Source organism: Salvelinus fontinalis, chromosome 15 (genome assembly GCF_029448725.1).
Source record: "Salvelinus fontinalis isolate EN_2023a chromosome 15, ASM2944872v1, whole genome shotgun sequence".
In the NCBI taxonomy this organism is placed as follows: Eukaryota; Metazoa; Chordata; class Actinopteri; order Salmoniformes; family Salmonidae; genus Salvelinus; species Salvelinus fontinalis.
In genome coordinates, this window is record NC_074679.1 from 21,202,503 (window position 1) to 21,228,157 (window position 25,655).

General features: G+C 45.0%; 1 protein-coding gene across 4 annotated transcripts in view; it reads right to left on the reverse strand.

Moving 5' to 3' along the window:
- Positions 1-25,655, reverse strand: part of LOC129811528 (rho guanine nucleotide exchange factor TIAM2-like) — a 110,317-nt gene that overhangs the window by 10,799 nt on the left and 73,863 nt on the right. For all 4 annotated transcript variants that reach the window (XM_055862912.1, XM_055862910.1, XM_055862911.1 and 1 more), the window contains 3 exons: positions 19,482-19,585; positions 2,228-2,419; positions 1,071-1,139 (listed from right to left, as the gene is read on the reverse strand). In XM_055862912.1, coding sequence (XP_055718887.1) covers positions 1,071-1,139; positions 2,228-2,419; positions 19,482-19,585 — 365 coding nt within the window. The remainder of the gene's footprint in view (positions 1-1,070; positions 1,140-2,227; positions 2,420-19,481; positions 19,586-25,655) is intronic.

A 25,655-nucleotide genomic window follows, 5' to 3' on the forward strand; every position in this document is an offset into this window, starting at 1 on the left:
AGTTCACATCAGCGTTCACTAGCTACTGGATGTGGGTCTCCATTAGCATTCCCCAGCCATGGCCTTCTGGGCTCACAGAGGAGGGACCGACACATAAGGACTAATCTTAACCTGAGAGAAGAGTCAATCATGTATCGATTAAAAATGGAAGACTATAATGCAATGGGAGGTATAAGCATCATTTTAACCACGTTTTGGTCCGATATCAGTAAGGGTTTTAAGAAGGGGAGGTCCTTAGTGTTTATTGCTACTAGAAATGAATTTAACCCCACCCAAATCTAATCAAGCTATCCATCTCTCAATCTGTGACCTCATATGAACCAACCTCCTAAAATTCTAAATTTCTATTAACTCCCCAATCCCCCATCCTCCATCCTTCCTCCCATCTAATCCTCCCTCCCCCAATCCCCCATCCTTCCATCTAATCCTCCCTCCCCCAATCCCCCATCCTTCCTCCCATCTAATCCTCCCTCCCCCATCTCCCAATCCCCCATCCTCCATCCTTCCTCCCATCTAATCCTCCAATCCCCTATCCCATCTCCTATACAATCCTCCCTCCCCCATCTCCCAATCCCCCATCCTCCCTCCCATCTAATCCTCCATCTCCCAATCCCCCATCCTTCCTCCTGCCTCCCCCATCTCCCAATCCCCCATCCTTCCTCCTGCCTCCCCCATCTCCCAATCCCCCATCCTTCCTCCTGCCTCCCCCATCTCCCAATCCCCCATCCTGCATCCTTCCTCCAATCCCCCATCCAAACCTCACTCCCATCCCCCATCCTTCCTCCTGCCTCCCCCATCTCCCAATCCCCCATCCTTCCTCCATCTCCCAATCCCCCATCCTGCATCCTTCCTCCAATCCCCCATCCAAACCTCACTCCCATCCCCCATTCTTCCTCCCAACCTCCCTCCCATCCCCTCCCACCAACCCTCCACTCCACCCATCCCACCAACCCCCCCTCCCATTGCACCAAACCCCCCTCTCAAGCTACAAAACCCCCTCTCCCATCCCACCATCCCCTCCCATCCCTCTAAACCCCTCCAATCCCTCATCCCAGGGCACCCTCCTCTACCTCGTCCAGCGTAAGGAAGGTCTCGTTCTGCAGTGGCTTCAGGTAGATCTCAAACAGGCAACTCAGGTCCTGGAGGAAGGAGAGACAGACAGACAGAAAGAGGAAAAATACAAGAGGTAGGTTAGTGATAGGGAATCAAACACTGCATCATAGGGCTGCTATCGGTATCAACAGTTATTCAATCCCCCCAGAAGTGATCCGTTATCTCCTCCTCTTCCATTCTCTCCTCCCTGTGTTTTAATGTGGCTGTGGATCGTCAGGGCTTCACTGGTGATATTCCTATTAGGCTGATTTACGCCCCCCGCCGCACAGCCAACGCAGCACATCACAGACAAATGGTTACAGCCGCTGCAGAGGACGCTGGGAAGGCATTCTCCTCCCCTCTACAAATCACCCACCGCCTCCCAGAGAGAGAGAAAGAAAGACAGAGAGAGACAAGGTGGAAATCATGAAAGGAGCTCTTTAATGTGAGAGAGACAGAGACCGAGAGAGAAAGAAAGACAGAGACCGAGAGAGAGAGAAAGACCGAGAGAGAGAGCCCGAGCGAGAGAGACAGAGCGAGAGAGACAGAGCGAGAGAGATCGAGAGAGACCGAGCGAGAGAGAGACACAGAGAGATTGAGCGAGAGAGAGAGAGAGAGAGAGATTGACCGAGAGAGACACACAGAGAGAGACCAAGAGAGACAGAAAGACAGAGAGATTGAGAGAGAGAGATTGAGCGAGCGACCGATAGAGAGAGAGAGAGAGACCGAGAGAGAGATTGAGCGAGAGACCGAGAGAGAGATAGAGTGAGCGAGAGAGATCGAGAGACCGAGAGAGAGAGACCGAGCGAGAATGAGAGAGAGAGAGAGAGAGAGAGGAGACCAACAGAGAGAGACCGAGAAAGAGAGAGAGACCGAGAAAGAGAGCGGCCGAGAGAAGAGACCGAGAGAGAGAGACAGCAAGAGAGACAGAGAGAAAGAGAGAGACAACAAGAGACAGAGAGAAAGAGAGAGACAGAGAGAGATTGAGGTAGGTAGGTAGGTCCACACAGACTGTGTCTCGGTACTATTCAGTGGCTTTCTCTTTCCAGCTCATCCTGGCGCAACTGAATTGACTGTTTCGGGGAAATTTGCCATTATCTTAAACAAACATAATAGCCAGATAACAAATCATTACCTTGACATAGGACTTCTCTGTGTCCACCAGCTCCTGGATGACCTTGCGGAGCCTCTCGGTGGCACTCATGTGTCGGGGGCAAGGTCTGAGCAGTGTGGGCTCGGCCCCTGGGTGTGGGGGGTCTTTGTGGCCCTCCAAGCCCCCGGAGCCCTCTTGGAAGGTGTGGTACAGCATGCACACCGTCTCCACGCTCTACAGTGGGCGATAGAGACAGGTTAGGGACTGCATGAGTAACATGTACACAAAGCTTACTAGGATCACAAGGACTTTTATCTTGTTTATCTTACCACATAGATATACAGTGCATTCGGAAAGTATTCAGACCCCTTGACTTTTTCCACGTTTTGTAACATCACAGGCTTATTCTAAAATGTATTCATCAATCTACACACAATACCCCCAAATGACAATGCAAAAACAGGTTTTAAATTGGTGGCTAATGTATTGCAAATATAAAACGGAAATGTCACATTTACGTACAGTACCAGTCAAAAGTTTAGACACACCTACTCATTCAAGGGTTTTTCTTTCTTTTTTAAATTGTTGAATAATAGTGAAGACATCAAAACTATGAAATAACACATATGGAATCATGTATTAACCAAAAAAAGTGTTAAACAAAATCAAAATATATTTCATATTTTAGATTCTTCAAAGTAGCCACCATTTGCCTTGATGACAGCATTGCACACTAGGCATTCTCTCAACCAGCTTCATAAGGTAGTCACCAATTAACAGGTGTGCCTTGTTAAGTTAATTTGTGGAATTTCTTTCCTTCATAATGCGTTTGAGCCAATCAGTTGTGTTGTGAAAAGGTAGGGATGATATACAGAAGATAATCCCATTTGGTAAAAGACCAAGTCCATTTTATGGTAAGAACAGCTCAAATAAGCAAAGAGAAACAACAGTCCATCATTACTTAAAGACATGATGGTCAGTCATTCGGGAAATTTAAAGAACTTTTAAAGTTTCTTCAAGTGCAGTCGCTAAAACCATCAAGTGCTATGATGAAACTGGCTCTCATGAGGACCACCACAGGAAAGGAAGACCCAGAGTTACTTCTGCTGCAGAGGATAAGTTAATTAGAGTTAAGTGCACCTCAGATTGCAGCCCAAAAAAATGCTTCACAGAGTTCAAGTAACAGACACATCTCAACATCAACTGTTCAGAGGAGATTGCATGAATCAGGCCTTCATGGTCGAATTGCTGCAAAGAAACCACTTCTAAAGGACTCCAATAAGAAGAAGAGACTTGCTTGGTTCAAGAAACACGAGCAATGGACATTAGACTGGTGGAAATCTGTCCTTTGGTCTGGAGTTCAAATTTTGAGATTTTTGGTTCCAACCGGCGTGTGTTTGTGAGACGCAGAGTAGGTGAACGGATGACCTCTGCATGTGTGGTTCCCACCATGAAGCATGGAGGAGGTGTGATGGTGTGCGGTGCTTTGCTGGTGACGTTGTCTGTGATTTATTTAGAATTTAAAGCACACTTAACCAGCACGGCTACTACAGCATTCTGCAGCAATACGCCATCCCATCTGGTTTGCGGTTAGTGGGACTATCATTTGTTTTTCAACAGGACAATGACCCAAAACACACCTCCAGGCTGTGTAAGGGCTATTTGACCAAGAAGGAGAGTGATGGGGTGCTGCATCAGATGACCTGGCCTCCACAATCACCTGACCTCAACCCCATTGAGATGGTTTGGGATGAGTTGGACCGCAGAGTAAAGTGAAAGCAGCCAACAGGTTCTCTGCATATGTGGGAACTCCTTCAAGACTGTTGGAAAACCATTCCTCATGAAGCTGGTTGAGAGAATGCCAAGAGTGTACAAAGCTGTCTTCAAGGGCAAAGGGTGGCTACTTTGAAGAATCTCAAATATATTTTGATTTGTTTGACACATTTTAGTTACTACATGATTCCATATGTGTTATTTCATAGTTGATGTCTTCACTATTATTCTACAATGTAGAAAATAGTAAAAAAACATAGAAAAACCCTTGAATGAGAAGGTGTGTCCAAACTAATGACTGGTACTATAAGTATTCAGACCTTTTACTCAGTACTTTGTTCAAGCACCATTGGGAGCGATTACAGCCTCAAGTTTTCTTGGGTATGATGCTACAAGCTTGGCACACATGTATTTGGCGCCCCCCCTCGGGTTCGTGCCGTCAGGGAGATCTTTGTGGGCTATACTCGGACTTGTCTCAGGGTAGTAAGTTGGTGGTTGAAGATATCCCTCTAGTGCTGTGCTTTGGAAAAGTGGGTGGGGTTATATCCTGCCTGGTTGGCCCTGTCTGGGGGTATAGTCAGACGGGGCCACAGTGTCTCCCGACCCCTCCTGTCTCAGCCTCCAGTAATTATGCTACAATAGTTTGTGTCGGGGGGCTAGGGTCAGTCTGTTATATCTGGAGTATTTCACCTGTCTTTTCCGGTGTCCTGTGTGAATTTAAGAATGCTCCCTCTAATTCTCTCTCATTCTCTTCTCTCGGAGGACCTGAGCACGATTACCATGCCTCAGGAATACCTGGCCTGATGATTCCTTGCTGTCCCTAGTCCACCTGGTCGTGCTGCTGCTCCAGTTTCAACTGTTCTGCCTGTGGCTATGGAACCCTGACCTGTTCACCGGACGTGCTACTTCGTCCCGGACCTGTTGTTTTCGACTCTCTCTACCGTACCTGCTGTCTAACTCTGAATGATCGGCTATGAAAAGCCAACTGACATTTACTCCTGAGCTGCTGACCTGTTGCACCCTCTACAACCACTGTGATTATTATTATTTGACCCTGCTGGTCATCTATGAACGTTTGAACATCTTGGCCATGTACTGTTATAATCTCCACCCGGCACAGCCAGAAGAGGACTGGCCACCCCTCAGAGCCTGGTTGCTCTCTAGGTTTCTTCCTAGGTTCCTGACTTTCTAGGGAGTTTTTCCTAGCCACCATGCTTCTACATCTGCATTGCATGCTGTTTGGGGTTTTAGGCTGGGTTTCTGTATAGCACTTTCTGACATCGGCTGATATAAAAAGGACTTTATAAATACATTTGATTGATTGATATTTGGGGAGTTTCTCCCATTCTTCTCTGCAGATCCTCTCAAGTTCTGTCAAGTTGGATGGGTAGCGTTGGTGGGCACTTATTTTCAGGTCTCTCCAGAGATGTTAGATCGGGTTCAAGTCTGGGCTCTGGCTGGGCCACTCAAGGACATTCAGAGACTTGTCCCGAAGCCACTCCTGCGTTGTCTTGGCTGTGTGCTTAGAGTCATTGTCCTGTTGGAAGGTGACCCTTCGGACCCAGTCTGAGGTCCTGAGTGCTCTGGAGCAGGTTTTCAACAAGGGTCTCGCTGTACTTTGCTCCGTTCATCTTTGCCTCAATCCTGACTAGTCTCAGTCCCTGCTGCTGAAAATCATCCCCACAGCATGATGCAGCCACCACCATGCTTCACCGTAGGGATGGTGCCAGGTTTCCTCCAGACGTGACGCTTAGCATTCAAGCCAAAGAGTTCAATCTTGGTTTCATCAGACCAGATAATCGTGTTTATCATGGTCAGAGTATTTAGGTGCCTGTTGGCAAACTCTAAGCGGGCTGTCATGTGACTTTTACTGAGGAGTGGCTTCCGTCTAGCCACTCTACCATAAAAGGCCTGATTGGTGGAGCGCTGCAGAGATGGGTGTCCTTCATATCCACTGATGAACTCTGGAGCTCTGTCAGAGTGACCATCAGGTTTTTGGTCACCTCCCTGACCAAGGCCCTTCTCCCCCGATTGCTCAGTTTGGCCGGGCGGCCAGCTCTAGGAGGAGTTGGTGGTTCCAAAAGTATTCCATTTAAGAATGGAGGCCACTGTGTTCTTGGGGACCTTCAATGCTGCAGAAATGTTTTGGTACCCTTCCCCAGATCTGTGTCTCAACACAATCCTGTCTCGGAGCTCTCCGGACAATTCCTTCGACCTCATGGCTTGGTTTTTGCTCTGACATGCAGTCGACTGTGTGACCTTATATAGACAGGCCTTTCCAAATCATGTCTAATCAATTGAATTTACCACAGGTGGACTCCAATCAAGTTGTACAAACATCGCAAGGATGATCGATGGAAACAGGATGCGCCTGAGCTCAATTTCAAGTCTCATAGCAAAGGGTCTGAATACTTATGTAAATAAGCTATTTCTGTTCATTTTTAAAACATGTGCTAAAATTGATAAAATCCTGTTTTCGCGGGGTCTGAATACTTTCCGAATGAACTGTATGTCAAAAACGATCACCATAACAAGCTGTCATACAGTATGAAGCACACAAAAACTAAACCATAGCTTAGAGCGCAACTTAACAAGTTTACAGTATCACACAGTCCTAGCTGTGTGATCGGCTCAGGGCTGTGATTGGCTCCTATAGTTCTAGTTTCTCTACAGTGCCAGTACTGACAGGTAGGTGTGTGTGTGTGTGTGTGTGTGTGTGTATTTGAGTGAGAGAAACGCTGATCTTTACAATAAAAAAAGCAAGTCTCAGAAAATACCTTGCTTGTCACCATAAATATTGCACAGCGCACACACATTCACAACATACAAATCAATACACTGTAAACATCCCAGCAGGACCCAAATCAAGTCCTCTATTAAGCCAGCAGCTCATAGCATGGCCAATCAGGAGACCGGGTGCCAAAGCAGCTTCAAAACTAATCTGTAGAGAGGACAGAGAAGTCACAGGGCAGCAGTGTGGGAGAAGTATAGCTACGGCATAGGGCTGGGCTCAGGAGGCTGGTGGCTCAGGGACCCACTGAGGGGAAGAGGATTCAGGCCTGGGATAGGCTAGGCTGGCCTCTAGACAGGACCACCCAATCAGCAGCTCTGGGTCTCTGCGTGAGCAATGATAATTACACTGAGACTCAGCTGTCCCACTATGCTACTGAGAGGAGAGCACCACACTGACATGATTCTATATTGCTGTAGACTGTAGATTTACAAAATAACAGACTCACGCATACAGGCGAGCATCGACACATGCGCGCACACACACACACACACACATACACACACACACACACACTGAAAGTAGTGGATATGTTTCACCCACACACTAACACAGACCAAAGCTTCTCCATATTGCAGCTGAAAGGCTTGGAGACCAGCTCAAGGAGGAAAAAGGGTTGAAGAATATCATGTTGACATATTATTCAAAGACCCTGCGGCAGCTTCAGAGGCAAACCTGCCTCACACAGACAGATAGCAGTAATTGTGTGCGGCTCTCGCCTGCAGTTTGTTTCTGCTGCTGCAGTCACTGAGGTCCTAGGCCTACAGAGCATCTGGAGAAAACACACACATAGCTACACACACAGGCATGGATGCACACACACACACACACACACAGGGATTCTCCCTTTCTCGCAGCAGGACTTTGAATCAGTTCTTAATAAGAGTGACCTGTAAGAGCATGACTAGAGGGAGAGAGAGAGAGACTCAGACGTGACTAAGAAGTCTCTGTCTCACACAACAATCCCAACAACACAGTCTGAGTCCAACACCTGACGACTAACCCAAATATCCAATTAAGACCTGCAAAGCCGGCTCGGGAGCCGTGGAGGCGGGTGAGGGAGAGACAGGGATGCAGTAGCAGAAAGGACAAGCACGTCCGACAGCGCTAGTCTCAATTCTACATCCCTCGGTTAACCCAAAACTAAACCCAGAACTGTGGGGGTTTTCTGATTTCACAAGCATAAAGCCTGTGGGAATGCTAGGTAAAATGAGCTGAATCCTATCCTGTCAATTAGCCCAAATTGGAGAACCCATCTCCTATCCGTGTTGTAAAGCCAGACATCTCCCTCTCACCATGAGGAATAGTTTCAGCATCTGTCACAGCACCTACAGCCCTAAAACATGTTGAGCCAGAGGTTAATACCCATCGCCACACCAGAACCCCATATACCCGCTACTGCTGTCCTTCCCTCTCCAAACGGTCAACTCTACTCCCATGGCAATCATCAAGCCTCTCGATCTCAATCCCTCTCTGTTCTACTCACCATGAAGAGCAGACTGTAGAGGAGCCTCCAGGCTGCTGTGGCCTGTCTCTGGGTCCTACGGGCCAGGTTACAGCCCTTCCTATGCAGCCTACCCGGCCTGGACGCTGGCATCACGGCTGGACTGTGTCTGACCGATAAACCACACTTGGTTGGTGCTGACTGGACTGTACTTGATGGGATCTAGCTATTCATCCTGATCCTAGAGGTTCTGAGAGTGTAGGCATTTGACAAAAAACTGCTGCCTGCACCAATCTGCATATCAATCGGAGTGGACGGCCGGACCGAGCGGACAATGCAAACGGAGGGGCATTCCTCCCTCACGCTCTCTCTCTACCATCCCATCTCTGGTCCACGTGACCCTGGTCAGTTTCCAGAGAGTATAATGCAGAGGCCAGGCTGCGAGTGTTACTGGCCATGCAGCCTCAACACATCAATACAATGAGGACTCTTCTGGGCTGCTGGATATACTGGGACACTGTCAGGAAAAGCTGCATCTGTTCAACAGGCCAGGGGGATTCAGGGGCAGAGGGGGGCATTCATCTGAACTGACAACAACACAGGTCATGCTGTAGGGAGGAGGGGCCCTTTAATTAAGTATTTTGGGTGCTTTTGAAGAAAAACATGAGTCTAAGCCTATCATTAGAAGCTATGCGTCACGGAAAACAACATCTTACTGAGGCGTCTGGTGTGACAATTGAGGGGGATTTGAGTCCCGTGTTTGCAAACAAAGCTACCCGAGGTCACAAGCTGAGTAGCTTTGGCTTCCAGGCCTCGCTCGCCGACGTGGAGGTGAAAGCCTAGTAGAGGCTACTACTGTAGCTGAGTGACACTCAGAGACTATTTTGTTCCAAACCCAGGTCAGGTCACCTGACTAGAGGCTCAGGTCTGTGGGGGCAGACCACTCCAACAAATAACACAAATAACTAGCCTTACTAATGTCTCAGCATAGAAACATGATATTTCATTCTACTAGCTCCCAACCCCTTGTAGTTAACGGCATTCCGAGAATGCAACCAAAATGAGTGTCTAAAAGGTTTCGGAATGTCTGAAAGTATGTGGTTCACTTAAGATATAACTTCACTAAAGATATAACACTGGATATATGTTGATGATCTCTTTCACAAACTCCAATGTGATCGCAAAGGCTAGGTATTGTTCATGTGAAATCCTAATCATGTTGACCTTGTAGAGATCAGAAGGAGCTGTTTGTGAAGAGGAGCGGTTTGTGGAGAGATTACTACTCCTGCTCGCCAACTGGGTTGATTAACAAGCCTGGTATTTTCCACACACGGGAAGGTGTCCTCCACAACACCTCTCTTTCATACACACACTGGCAGCCAAACACATCCAAGAGTCTTCTAAGCCAAGGTCAGAACAAATTTTAATTTTTTTAATTTTTAATTCCACCTTTATTTAAGCAGGTAAACTAGTTGAGAACAAGTTTTCATTTACAACTGCGACCTGGCCAAGATAAAGCAAAGCAGTGCGACACAAACAACACAGAATTACACATGGAATAAACAAGCGTACAGTCAATAACACAATAGAAAAAAATAAAGTCTATATACAGTGTGTGCAAATGGCATGAGGAGGTAGGCAATAAATAGGCCATAGTAGCGAAGTAATGACAATTTAGCAGATTAACATTGAAGTGATAAATGAGCAGATGATGATGTGCAAGTAGAGATACTGGTGTGCAAAAGAGCAGAAAAGTAAATAAAAACAATATGGGGATGAGGTAGGTAGATTGTGTCTCCTAACGTCTCCTAAGCCAAGGTCAGAACGCACTCCAACCTGGCTCCACTGACATGTTATTCAAATATTATTCATATACAGTGAGGTTAGAAACAAACACAGCCCAAAGACAAACAAGAGCTGTCAAACAGTTGAGTGAAGCCGGATACTGTTCATTCTCCCCTCTCACCGCCAGACATCAAACAGTTGAGTGAAGCCGGATACTGTTCATTCTCCCCTCTCACCGCCAGACATCAAACAGTTGAGTGAAGCCGGATACTGTTCATTCTCCCCTCTCACCGCCAGACATCAAACAGTTGAGTGAAGCCGGATACTGTTCATTCTCCCCTCTCACCGCCAGACATCAAACAGTTGAGTGAAGCCGGATACTGTTCATTCTCCCCTCTCACCGCCAGACATCAAACAGTTGAGTGAAGCCGGATACTGTTCATTCTCCCCTCTCCCCGCCAGACACTAAAACAGTCATTAAAAGCAGAAGGCTCAGCCTACTTTAAGTTATGAACCGCTTTTCATATCAAAGAAGAATCCTCCAGGCGCCAAAATAATTTCTCTTTACGAAAATAAACAAACCCGAATGGAACGTCTAAAGTGTAAAGCCGGGGATAAAATACGGGGCGTCCCTCGGGCCGGCTCAGCCCATTGCTCACAGGAGAGTGTCCTGTCACACCACAGTAAGGCTCTGACAGAGGCAGATTCATCCCTCAGGTTAGGCCTATTGTGTCATATTGCCATCTGCTTTTTAGGGCTCAATAAATAAAGACAGTTTCTCATAAATCAAACAGGGAGGGAGGGCCCCAGTACCTCTGCTATTCCCATTATATGCTTTATTATTCATTCTAAACAAATATTATTCCACCGGGGTCTCTGAGGAGACTTCAGAGTGAATGTTTTAATAATGAAACACCCTCAGATTAAAAATCCATTCTGAGGAGTCCCCATAGGGGGTTGAGAACAACAGTATTATATTGCATCCCCACGACTAGAACAACAAAGTAGGAAAACGCTAGCAGCACCCCTACCTGACAAATATGACTGATACAAAACAACAGCATAGGAAAGACACTAATATTGTAGTGAACAATTTCTCAACATGAGACCAGTTCATATAAATTGAAAGCACAGGAAGAAGCATGGTGAAACCTGCTAGCCGCATGACCTGGTGCCCTGATATAAAACAGAGAATGGTGATAGCCAACACTACCGCTGGGCCACAAACCTGCCACAGAGGATGTCTGATAACATCCGATTGGGCATCTAGCAGGCTACCCACAGAACAGTCCCTAATACAAAGCACAACCATAAAACCAGTAACAGCCAAGCCAACCTTCCCTCTGACCTACTTGGTAATAAACTCTTCCCAGAGACAGGTTGACAAACCAGTAGGACTATCCTGGGTGCAAATGAATACTGAGATAGAAGAGGAGGAGTGGGGGCCTGCAGCGCAGTGCTAGAGACATCACTACCGGTCCGGGTTCGATCCCAGGCTGTGTCTCAGCCAGCTGCGACCGGAAGATCCATGAGGCGGCGCACAATTGGCCCAGCGTCGTCTGGGTTAGGGGAGGGTTTGGCCGACTGGGATGTCCTTGTCCCATCGCGCTCTAGTGACTCCTTGTGGCGGCCGGGCGCATACACGCTGAGTTCGGTTGCCAGCTGTACCGTGCTTCCTCCGACACATTGGTGCTACTGGCTTCCTGGTTAAGCGAGCTGTGTGTCAAGAAGCAGTGCGTCTTGGCGGGGTCATTTTTCGGAGGACGCATGGCTCTCGACCTTCGCCTCTCCCGAGTTTGTACGGGAGTTGCAGCGATGAGACAAGACTGTAACTACCAATTGGATATCACGAAAGGGGTAAAAAGTACCAATATTATTTTGTATTAAATAGAAGAGGAAGAGTGATACAGTAGCCCAATGCTAGCGCTACAGTTGTATTGTTGGTAAAAATGGTTTGTATTTTAAATGTGTGTGATTGTCGTTGACTATCAGTGTATCAATCAGTGTTTTGTTACTTGTCATGTTTTGGTTTTTTTGTGGACTCCAAGAAGAATAGCTGCTGCTTCTGCAAAAGCTAATGGGGATCCAAATAATTGAATATGCCTTCTTGACCTAGTAGTATATCAGAGTGAATTGAACTGACCATTGATCCAGTGGGGAGCTGCTATGCATTAATGTACTGTATGCAATCTATATAGTTCAATAAATCATCAGTAGAGGCAGGTTGGAGAAGTGTAAAGCCTGGAATCTGTACTGAAGAAACATATGACACTACAGTATATACCGTGGCAGCCTATAATAAACCGTGCTCAAACACCTAGAAAAGGCAGAGGTGGGTTACCAGGAGTCCAGTGCATGGGTCGGAGACAGTAGGTTTCTCACAGGCCACTCATCCAGCCATGTCATCTAGCAGCTGGGCCAGCTTGTCCTTTAGCAGCTGCCTGAGGGTGAGCAGGGCCGAGCACAGAAACAGGTCCTTCTCTGCTTCACAGCCTCCTGGCCAGAACCAGCACATGGCCAGCAGGGAGCACCGAGCCTGGGACTGGTCTCCCAAGCGGCGCAGCGGTCTAAGGCACTGCATCTCAGTACAATAGGCATCACTACAGTCCCTGGTTCGAAGCCAGGCTGTATCACATCCGGTCGTGATTGGGAGTCCCATAGGGCAGTGCACTATTGGCCCAGTGTCGTCCGGGTTTGCCGGGGTAGGCAGTCATTGTAAATAATGACTAATTTGTTCTTAACTGATTTGCCTAGTTAAATAAAGGTTCAATTAAAAATGTAAGATGTAAAAGATCAGGTTGGTGAGCTAGATGCAGGGCCTGGCCTCTTCCTCCTCCGCCACCACCCTCCTCCTCCTCCTACCCATCAAACCACCAACCAGCCCTGAGCTATGGTATAGGGCTGACTCCAACGCTCCCCAGCTCGCCTCTTCCTCTCCTCTGGCGAGCCATCTACGCCTCCATCGATAGGTCTATCTCTCCTTCCCTCTCCCTCTATTGCTCTGCAGTGGGCCTGCTCCAGATGCTGGGGCCACTCCCCAGCCATAAACCCAGATTATAAGGCTAGTCACGGCCATATGGTGACTGATATTATATGCTATTTCATTCAGTGGTACAGCTCCTCAACTGGTATTAATGACTACAACAAACTGGTATTACAACAAGCTGTAAATGTGGTTGAAAATGTCTTGTGTCGTAGTGTTTATGGATGGTATTTATAGTGGGTATCATAAGTATTACCCACTTAGATTTTTAAACATTTTGTTGCGTTACAAAGTGGGATTGAAATTAAGGTAATTGTGATTTTTTTTGTCATTGATCTACACAAAACACTCTGATTTCAAAGTGGAAGAAAAATTTGAACACCAAAAAAATGGATGAAAAATAAAATACTAATAAACCTTGATTAGATAAGTATTCACCCTCCTGAGTCAATACATGTTAGAATCACCTTTGACAGTGATTACAGCTGTAAGTCTCCAAAAGCTTTGCCCACCAGTAGTATTGTGCAATATTTGCCCATTATTCTATTCAAAATTCTGGACGCTCTGTCAAGGTGTTGGTGATCTAGACAATTTCAGGTCTTGTCATAGATTTTCTAACAGATTTAAGTCAAAACTGTAACTCGGCCACTCAGGAACATTCACTGCGTTCTTGGTAAGCAACTCCAGTGTAGATTTGGCCTTGTGTTGTAGGTTATTGTCCTGCTAAACACGTGGGTAAAGCAGCACTTTGAAAATGAGTCATTGGCTTTGATACTCTGATTTGTTAGAAATGATCCAATCGGCCTTCCGAGTGGCAGAGTGGTCTAAGGCACTGCATCACAGTGTTGCGGCATCACTACAGCCTGGGGTTCGAGACCAATAGCATTAGCAACAAGTCCCCAAACAACAACAACAACATGGCAGCAGGCAGGGAAGATTTGTAAGCACTTCTAGACACAACAACACTGCTCATCCCTGTAATATGAGCAAATTAGAAACCACTAGACCAATTAATCAAAGTCAGTCAGTGTGCTGCAGCAGGCGATTACATGCTGTGACAAGAGGCTTGAAATTAGTCTTTCCTTCCCATTCAATCACTGGCTGGCTGGATGACTGGCTGCTGTGGCAGTGGGTATCTATGCTGCCTTCCTGATACATAGGTGATATTCTTCCCATCGACTAGATTGTTTTTCTCAGGGACACAAATTGACTCTGGTAATCAGGTTTGCCACAACAATATCTCAAATGCTCGCTTTTACTGCATGTATGTCACGTCCGTTTAAAGGAGTGGACCAAGGGACAGCGTGGTGAGCGTACATACCTCTTTATTAACGATGTCGCCAACAAAACAATAAACCTCCAAACGACACGTGAAGCCAACGTAGTGCATCCAGGCAACTAAACATGGACCACTACCCACAAAACCAACATGGAAAATGTCAACCTAAATAGGCTCCCCAATCAGAGACAACGATAAACAGCTGTCTCTAATTGGGAACCCATTCAGCCCACCATAAACCTACATACCCCTAGACAATACAAAATCCCCATAGATTTTTTCCCAAAATCCCCCTAGACAAGGCAAAAAAAACCTAGACAATACAAAAACTAAACAAACCACCCTTGTCACACCCTGACCTAACCAAAATAATAAAGAAAGCAAATATAACTGAAGTCATGGCTTGACAATGTACCAAGATGTCTCTATCTCTTGCTCACACACGCTTACGACTACACAAACACAACTCCCACACGCACACACGCAAATAAAATACATTTTCATTTGTCACTTGCTTTGAAAACAACAGGTGTAGACTAACAGTGAAATGCTTACATACAGGTCCTTCCCAACAATGCTAAAAGAGAGAAACTAGAGAAATAACAGAAAAGTAAAACACGTCATAATAAAAGTAATAATAAATACACAATGAGTAATGATAACTCAGCTACATACACGGTGTATCAGTACTGAGTTGACATGCAGGAGTACGAGGTAATTGAGGTAGATGTATACATATAGGTAGGGTAAAGTGACAGATAATAAGCAGTAGCAGCAGCGTAATGAGTCAAAAGAGTATGTGCAAAATATCAATGCAGATAGTTAAACAGTTAACCAAATAGCTACCAGACTAACTATTTAGCAGTCTTATGCCTTGGTGGTAGAAGCTGTTCAGGGTCCTGTTGGTTCCATACTTGGTGCATCAGTACCTCTTGTCATGCGGTAGCAGAAAGAACAGTCCATGAATTGGGTGGCTGGAGTCTGAGCATTATTAGGGCCTTCCTCTGACACCGCCTGGGATAGAGGTCCTGGATGGCAGGGAGCTCGACCACAGTCTCACACACACACACACACACAGTCTCTCTCTCACATACACACACAGTCTCTCTCTCACATACACACACAGTCTCTCTCTCACATACACACACAGTCTCTCTCTCACATACACACACAGTCTCTCTCTCACATACACACACAGTCTCTCTCTCACATACACACACAGTCTCTCTCACACATACACACACAGTCTCTCTCTCACATACACACACAGTCTCTCTCTCACATACACACACAGTCTCTCTCTCACATACACACACAGTCTCTCTCTCACATACACACACAGTCTCTCTCTCACATACACACACAGTCTCTCTCTCACATACACACACAGTCTCTCTCTCACATACACACACAGTCTCTCTCACACACACACACACACATACACACACAGTCTCTCTCTCACATACACACACAGTCTCTCTCACACATACACACACAGTCTCTCTCACACACACACACACACATACACACACAGTCTCTCTCTCACACACACACACACACACACACACACACACACACACACACACACACACACACACACACACACACACCTCTCAGTTTGTACAAAGACAAGCACAGTGGCCAGTGCAGCAGCAGCCAGAGGTACTGCAGTGCAGATCCCAGCGCACGGGACTCATTCTTGTCATTGGGCAAACAGAGAGAGAGCAGAGGAGCCTGTCCTCGCTAATCCACCTCCTCACTGACCTCAGACCAGCTACTACACAGACTGAACACAGCCGACTGGGACATACTACACAGTAAACCCTACAGGCATGGTAGCACTGTGATGTATAATGTAACAGTGCAATGGGACGTTACAGAATGACACATTGACAATCTGCTGTATACAAGTACTGAACACAGGGGTGCAAGCAAATAGTCAGCCTAGATATGTGTAGCCAGTGTACAGTCTCGAGAGCGAGATTTTAGGAGCATCAAACAGCATTCAGATCATTATCTCTCCTCAGTGCTGCACTGTTACTGTTCAGTCCACTGAAGTCCGGATCATTAAAACCTGGCTCTTCAGATGACTGAACTCATTAATGCAGCCCAATAATAAAGTGTTCCAACATGACGCATAAACACACTTTAATGACTTAAATAAGTTATTATTTACATGTAAAAATAAACTGACAAGAACAAAAACTCCCTGGGACAAAAATAAACATGAATTGAATCAAGAGACAGCCATTTGCATATTTACAGAACGAAAAGTGGAGATGTTACAGTTTGGAAGTGATGAAAGCTGCAACAAAACATGGACGACTACCCACAAAACCATTAGCCGGGACCTACACTTTTCTTGCTACAGAGCTAGTCTAGAGCTCCCCAGCCTCGCCTCCTTGACCAAGTCACTATTCAGTCCTAAATCAGAACATGATAACACAACAAACTCTTTGAAATCACAAATGTAGGCTTGGGGTATAATTCCTCGCTAACAATATTCACCCAGATAGGAAGGAAAAATAACCTCCTGACTTTAATTGTAAGACAGGACAGACAGACAGACAAGACAGACAAGACAGACAGGACGGACAGGACGGACAGACGGACAGATGGAGAGACGGAGAGAGAGAGACAGAAATCAGTGGAGCACTATCACCATTGTAAATACAACTATATGTATTTGTTTATTTATTTTGTACTTCAACTATTTGCACATTGTTACAACACTGTACATAGCCAATAATATAACATTTGAAATGTCTATATTCTTTTAAAACTTTTGTGAGCGTAATGTTTACTGTTCATTTTTGATTGCTTATTTCCTTTGCCAAAGCAATGGAAGTAGACAATAAACAAAAGGGAAATAAGCAATGCAAACGTATTTTTCCTAATCCAATAAAGCCCTTTGAATTGAAAATTGAATTGAATTGAGAGAGAGACCGACAGAGCGTAGAAGACAGAGAGAGACAGTGAGAAAGAGAGAAAGAGAGAGACAGAGAGTGACAGAGACTGACAGAGACCGAGAGAGTCTCGGTCTCCACAATTAAGAGGTTAAAAGACCTGTGCCTGCTGTCACCCAAAGCACATGGCCTACAGCAGAGCCTGGACCTGCTAGAGCAGTACTGCCAGACCTGGGCCCTGGCAGTAAACCCCAAAAAGACTAAAATAATGATTTTCAAGAGAAGATCCAGATCTCAGGGAATAAGACCAAAGTTTTCAATTGGTACAGAATATACAGAGTATTGCACACACTACAATTACATAGGTTTAAATATAAGCTCATCTGGACACGTCAATGAGGCAGTGAATGAACAGAAAGAGAAAGCACGCAAGGTATTTTCCGGAATTAAAAAACAAATTCAAATTGAAATAACTATAAAAACGTGGCTAAAACGAATTGAATGTGTCATTGAACCAATTGCACTTTATGACCGTGAGGTGTGGGGTCCACTTGCAAAACACGATTTCACCCAATGGGACAAACACCGCTTTGAAACCCTGCATACAGAGTTCTGTAAGATTCTGCTACATGTCCAGGAGAAAACTACAAACAATGCATGCCGGACAGAATTAGGCCAACATCCACTAATAATAATAAAAAATAAAAAAAAGAGTAATTTAGTTTTGGAAACATCATAAATACAGTGACATCCTCTATCATTACCAAGCCCTGCAATGCAGAAAGTTAAGCAAAGAAAATAGTTCCTCATCCAACTGGTCCCTGAGTTTGTGAACTGAGTTCACAAACCTGTTCTTCTAACACACTGAAGCCCAATCAATCAGAATTACAACCAAATTACAACACAGTCAAAACAAAACTACACTACCTATTGGGAAACACAAGCACAAAGCAAAATGCAGTGCTATCTGGCCCTAAATGGGCAGTACACCATGGCAAACTATTTAACCATGGTTACTGATCAAAACCTTAGAAAAAAACATAAAGTACAGGCTCAGTGAGCACAGTCTTGCCATTGAGAAGGGTAGACAATAGTTCCTGACAATATAAAACATTAAGAGACTGTAATTTCCCAAAATTTGAAACCCTTATTCAAGGTTTCAGACCTCTCTGATGAGATTATGCTAGGGGGGATGCAGAGAATGGGGTGGACGCAGAGAGCTGTGGGTTGGCAGCGCACTACATTGCTGCCTGCCATAAGATGAGGGATAGTGACTGACAGGCACTGTCCTCTAAGCCATTGTTATTGTATGATTATTTTTACCCTTGATTATTTTGGTTACTGAATGCCCCGTTGACAATCTTGATTATTATTATTTTCATTTTGATTATGTTAATATTGTACGCTTTGGCAATATGTACATTGTTACGTCATGCCAATAAAGAAATTTGAATTGAATTGAGAGACAGAGAGAGAGTGACACAGCGAGAGAGAGAGAGAGAGACAGAGAGAGAGAGAGAGAGAGAGAGAGAGAGAGAGAGAGAGCGAGGCAGAGAGAGAGCGAGGCAGAGAGAGAGCGAGGCAGAGAGAGAGCGAGGCAGAGAGAGAGCGAGGCAGAGAGAGAGCGAGGCAGAGAGAGAGCGAGGCAGAGAGAGAGCGAGGCAGAGAGAGAGCGAGGCAGAGAGAGAGCGAGGCAGAGAGAGAGCGAGGCAGAGAGAGAGCGAGGCAGAGAGATACTGAGGTCTATTCTCCCTCCATGCTAGGGATGGAGCCATGAAGGAAATGATGCTAGCAGTGGGCTTTGGACCCTGCCTCATCCCTAGCAGACCAACCCTGACTGTCTTTACAACTCTCTACTATTCAGGATGTCTATCTGGGGTAATATTCATGTGCTGGGGCCTCAGTGTGACAGTGAGAAGGTTAATAGCAGGCAGAGGAGTGTTGACAGTATGGGCATTAGACCGAGACACAGGGCCTCTCTCTGATTGTGACAGTAACAAGCCGTCTTTCGACTGAGCCCAGGACGGTGTAATTATATACAGATCTCTCTAAGAGTGGTGCCAAGTCATCTTCAGCCTGGCTACCACAGCACTGTCCTTGATGAGGGGCGCCGAGCAGTAAACACATTTATACGCACAGCACACACACTCATTTGCACACATATACTTTAGCAACTATGTTTCAAGATTGCTTATGTTCATGATCTCAAAGCTCTGTTGATTATTCTATAGTGTGAATTAATCTTTCTCTCAATCTGTCTTCCTCTCTGTATGTTTATTCTAACTCCTCCTGCCCAGTGTGGGCAGTACCAGTGGCAGCGTAGATTCAGTCTTACCTTGCTGTGTTGTACGGCCCTGTGGCTGTTGTGGGAGTGCTGTAGACCATTCTCCAGCCCAGAGCCTAAGGACTCACCAAGGACCTCTGGCACCAAGGACACATCTGCAAGACACAGCAATTAGCATTAGCATCACATTTACGGGATGATGTTCACTGTTTTATAGTTAACTGGCTTGGCCATTTAATACAAGCACAGCCAACTGGAATACTGGTATGTATGAAGGAAATGCTGTTGTCCTCGAGGCCAGTGTTGTCACACAGCATTTCCTCTGAGATGGGGTGATGATTACAGTTCAGCATCCATCTGCTGACCACATAGCACACACACAGTTCTGTAGTACCAGTGTACCAAGCAATCATAGGTGTCGACAGGGAGATGTGGACTAGACATGCAGCATTCTAAAACAGCATCACAGTGAAGTGGCTCTTCCATTTGTCAGTCAAGGGAACCAATCGAACAGTTCCCTTCGTCTGCTGGACATGGTCTCAGCGGAGAGCTGATGATAATTAACTCCTGTAGCAGTTTTCCTAAAAATCACATTTTGGGAACGCTCGCAGTCACACAGTGCCTCTGGTTAAAGGCACCGGATTAACTGAGGTCAGATCTGATTACACTAACTGGGTCTGGTAGGGATATCTACCCTTCCTGCCTTCTTCCCTTCCTGCTTCTAACAAACTCACAGGCTATTGGGAAATCAACTCAGCACATGAGCACAATCAATTGATTTGACCTTTTGATTGGTAGGTAAACACCTGAAGAATGAGGCTTTTCAGAGGCACTTATCAGAGATGTAGCTGAACAAACCCTTTCCCTACTAAGCATATCTCAAAGCAATATAACATGTCACAAAACATTTCACACACACCAGGGGTCTTGCCTGGTTGTTGTCACACTAGTATGGTTCAGAGAGTTGACCTCTCATCACCCTCGTCAGCCTGACTGGGATCACACCCCCTCTAGAGGCAGAGGATGAAACTGCAGTCATGTTGCAGGCCTATCTCATATCTTATGTACAGTAAGATGCTTTTATCTCCATCTGAGTGGCAAGCCAGTGGCTACACAGTTTTCAGTAAGTTGTACTGCATGTCATCATCAGTCCTGTAGTGTGAAGTGTTGCCTGGGGTGTTGGTTCAGGATGTTGTCGTGACAAATTACTGTCATTCACTCTCTTTTACAACTGTGAGAACTCAACACCCTAACTACTTGAAGGAGAAACTTTCTCAGTTCTCATATGCAGAATAAATGACCTAAAGCATAATTACATGAAAACCCTATCTGTATAAATAGTGTGGTGAGATAATCCCTCAGAGATTCAAATTGTTGCATGAAAATTCATCATCATTTCACTAACAAGCAAAACTATGAAGACATAGACCGAAGCGTCACCAGCTAAAGCAATTACACAAACGTAATTTCCACTGTATAAAAGACACTTCTTCAAAGTCATGAAACATAAATATACAGTAGAGGAAAACATGACTATATATTTTGATGCCCTCACCTTAGAAATGAATATATTTTGATACCCTCACCTTAGAAATGAATATAATTTTGATACCCTCACCTTAGAAATGAATATATTTTGATACCCTCACCTTAGAAATGAATATATTTTGATACCCTCACCTTAGAAATGAATGCCAGTCGGGGAAGAGTAAAACTATGTGTAGTTTAAAAGACTAACGCCTGCTCATGCAACTGTGACTGTTTCAGCTAGCTGCATGCGAGGCGTTACTCCAGAACCCTGCCTCACTGTGTCAGTCATCACTGGAAACTAAGCCTCCGATAGGAAGAGACCTTTAGTAAAACACCTCCTCTCTCCCCTGAACATACATGTACCTGTGCTTAAGACCTTTCTAGACATTTCCACTGCTCATCGGGTCCGGCTGACTCTGAAGGGTCAATGTGGCTGATGGATTTTTATGGAAGTATAGTCTCTGCTGAGTCCTCAACAACTGGATGCTCCAGTTTTCAAGGAAAATGGAAAGAGACCGTGACGCGACTTCCACTTTTGGACGTTAACCAAGGCGACACTCCGTCTCAACTCCTCTGCCACATTTACCGAATTGGTTGAACAGTGTAGAAGAGAACCTCAAGAACTCCCCAGACAGTTTTTTTCTCTCTCTTCTCGTTAAGACCAGTATATAGGGGGATCTAGTTAACGGTGTTTCTTTTAAGCCTGCTACGTTAGGTTCGAGGAAGTATAACGTATTGTGGCTGATGGGTTTTGAGGAAGTATAACGTATTGTGGTTGATAGGTTTTGAGGAAGTATAACGTATTGGGGCTGATGGGTTTTGAGGAAGTATAACGTATTGGGGCTGATGGGTTTTGAGGAAGTATAACGTATTGGGGCTGATGGGTTTTGAGGAAGTATAACGTATTGGGGCTGATGGGTTTTGAGGAAGTATAACGTATTGGGGCTGATGGGTTTTGAGGAAGTATAACGTATTGGGGCTGATGGGTTTTGAGGAAGTATAACGTATTGGGGCTGATGGGTTTTGAGGAAGTATAACGTATTGGGGCTGATGGGTTTTGAGGAAGTATAACGTATTGGGGCTGATGGGTTTTGAGGAAGTATAACGTATTGGGGCTGATGGGTTTTGAGGAAGTATAACGTATTGGGGCTGATGGGTTTTGAGGAAGTATAACGTATTGGGGCTGATGGGTTTTGAGGAAGTATAACGTATTGGGGCTGATGGGTTTTGAGGAAGTATAACGTATTGGGGCTGATGGGTTTTGAGGAAGTATAACGTATTGGGGCTGATAGGTTTTGAGGAAGTATAACGTATTGGGGCTGATGGGTTTTGAGGATGTATTTGACTCTCATAAAAAGGAATTCTGTGGTGACTTAATAGGGTGTAAGTGACAAACAGCTCATCTAAATGATCCTCTACAGACAGAGATAAGCAGACGTAGGGAAGGAAGGGAGGGCTGTAAAAGAGAGAGCTGGAGAATTGTCAGCCAAATTCTTTGATAGATGAGTGATGATTAGTATTTTGTTTATATAATGTTTATAATAGTAATGTCATTTCATACAGAAAACCAATTGTTGGCACTTTCCACAGAATTTGTCTGATATTCTGGCATCCTTTCAATAATGAGATCACATTGGTGGAGAGAAGCAAGTCAGCGCAACAGCTTGTTGATAGACCATTTCCAGAGAAAGTGTTGGGAGCGGAATCGAGGAAGGTTGGTGGTACCCACACCTACTGATAGTAGGCCCAGTCCTAACACAGTATCTGCCAAGTATCTGCCAGTATCTGCCAGCAATTCTGTGGAAGTGTGACTGTGACTATATCACCAGCCATCTGCCACAGCCAGGAACACTTGTTGGCAGCGTTGAGTAGAGAGACATGTTGTATGTTTACTGGTCTCAGTGCACAGTAGATATAGTATACATCAGGTGTATTCAACCTGGGATCTGTGGACCCCAAGGGGTTCATACTGTAGGGGGTCCTGGACTTCCTGACGGGTCGCCCCCCATGTGGTGAAGATAGGCAAAAACACCTCCAATACACTGATCCTCAACACATGGGCCCCACAAGGGTGGGTGCTCAGCCTTCTCCTGTACTCCCTGTTCGCCCATGACTGCGTGGCCACGCATACCTCCAACTTAATCATTAAGTTTGCAGACGACACAACAGTCATAGGCCTGATTACCAACAACGACAAGACAGCCTAAAGGGAGCAGGTGAGGGCCCAGGTGGAGTGGTGCAATGAAAATAACCTCTCCCTCAACAAAACGAAGGAGCTGATCGTGGACTTCAGGAGACAGCAGAGGGAGTGCAGCCCCCAGCTTCAAGTTCCTCGAAATACACATCACTGACAATCTGAAATAGTACGCCCACACAGACAGTATGGTGAAAAAGGCAAAGAGCGCCTCTTCAACCTCATGAAGCTGAAGAAATTTGTCTTGGCCCCTAAGACCCTCACAAACTTTTACAGTTGAACCATTGAGAGCATCCTGTCGGGCTGTATCACTACTTGGTACGGCAACTGCACCATTCGCAACCGCAGGGCTCTCCAGAGGGTGGTGCGGTCTGCCCAACACATCACCGGTTGCACACTGCCTGCCCTCCCGGACATCTACAGCTGGTGTCACAGGAAGGGCCAGAAGACATCAAGGACCTCAGCCATCCGAGCCACGGCCTGTTCACCCCGCTGTCATCCAGAAGGTGAGGTCAGTACAGGTGCATCAAAGATGGGACTGAAAGACAGAAAAACATCTTCTATCTCAAGGCCATCCGTCTGTTAAATAGACATCACTAGCCGGCCTCCACTCAGTACCCTGCCCTGAACTTAGTCACTTTCAATAGCCGGCTACCACCCGGTTACTCAACCCTGCACCGTCGAGGCTGCTGCCCTAAGTACATAGACATGGAACACTGGTCACTTTAATAATGTTTACATACTGTTTTATCCATTTCATATGTATATACTGTATTCTAGTCAAGGTCATCCTTTTCAACTATGCAATAAAATGCAAATTAATTACTTAAAAATCGTACAATGTTATTTTCTGGATTTTTGTTTTAGATTCCATCTCTCACAGTTGAAGTGTACCTATGATAAAAATTACAGACCTCTACATGCTTTGTAAGTAGGAAAACCTGCAAAATCGTCAGTGTGTCAAATACTTGTTCTCCCCACTGTAGGTGTACAGAGACACATTATCAACAACCATCACTCCTGTGTTCCAATGGCACATTGTGTTAGCTAATCCAAGTTTATAATTTTAAAAGGCTATTTGATCATTAAAAAACTATTTTACAATTATGTTAGCACAGTTGAAAACTGTTTGTGGGTTTGATTACAAGCTCAAAATGGCCAGAAACAAATAACTTTCTTGTGAAACTAGTCAGTCTATTCTTGTTCTGAGAAATGAAGGCGATTCCATGTGAGAAATTGCCAAGAAACTGAAGATCTCGTACAACGCTGTGTACTACTCCCTTCACAGAACAGGACAAACTGGCTCTAACCAGAATAGAAAGAGGAGTGGGAGTGGGAGGCCCCGGTGCACAACTGAGCAAGAGAACAAGTACACAAGAGTATCTAGTTCGAGAAACAGACGCCTCACAAGTCCTCAACTGGCAGCTTCATTAAATAGTACCCGCAAAACACCAGTCTCAACGTCAACAGTGAAGAAGCGACTCCGGGATGCTGGCCTTCTAGGCAGTGCTGCAAAGAAAAAGCCATATCTCAGACTGGCCAATAAAAATAAAATATTAAGATGGGCAAAAGAACACAGACACGGGACAAAGGAACAACATTAACAATGTATTTCTGATCAATTTGATATTATTTTAAATGGACAAAAAATATGCTTTTCTTTCAAAAACAAGGACATTTCTAAGTGACCCCAAACTTTTGAACAGTAGTGTATATATGCAGTACCAGTCAAAAGTTTGGACACACCTACTCATTACAGGGTTTTCTACATTGTAGAATAATAGTGAAGACATCAAAACTATGAAATAACACATATGGAATCATGTAGTAACCAAAGAAAGTGTTAAACAAATCATTATTCAAAGTAGCCACCCTTTGCCTTGATGACAGCTTTGCACACTCTTGGTAGTATATGTGTTATTTCATAGTTCTGATGTCTTCACTATTATTCTACAATGTAGAAATTAGTAAAAATAAAGAAAAACCCTGTAATGAGTAGGTGTGTCCAAACTTTTGACTGGTACTGTATTTATACTCCGGACTCCGACATTGCTCGTCCTAATATTTCTAAAATGAATTATTTTACTTTTAGATTTGTGTTTATTCTTAGATATTACTGAACTGTTGGAGACAGGAACAAAAGCATTTCACTACACCCGCAATAACATCTGCTAAATACTGTATGTATATGAGTTATATATTTACACTGCTCAAAAAAATAAAGGGAATACTTAAACAACACAATGTAACTCCAAGTCAATCACACTTCTGTGAAATCAAACTGTCCACTTTGGAAGCAACACTGATTGACAATGAATTTCACATGCTGTTGTGCAAATGGAATAGACAACAGGTGGAAATTATAGGCAATTAGCAAGACACCCCCAATAAAGGAGTGGTTCTGCAGGTGGTGACCACAGACCACTTCTCAGTTCCTATGCTTCCTGGCTGATGTTTTGGTCACTTTTGAATGCTGGCGGTGCTTTCACTCTAGTGGTAGC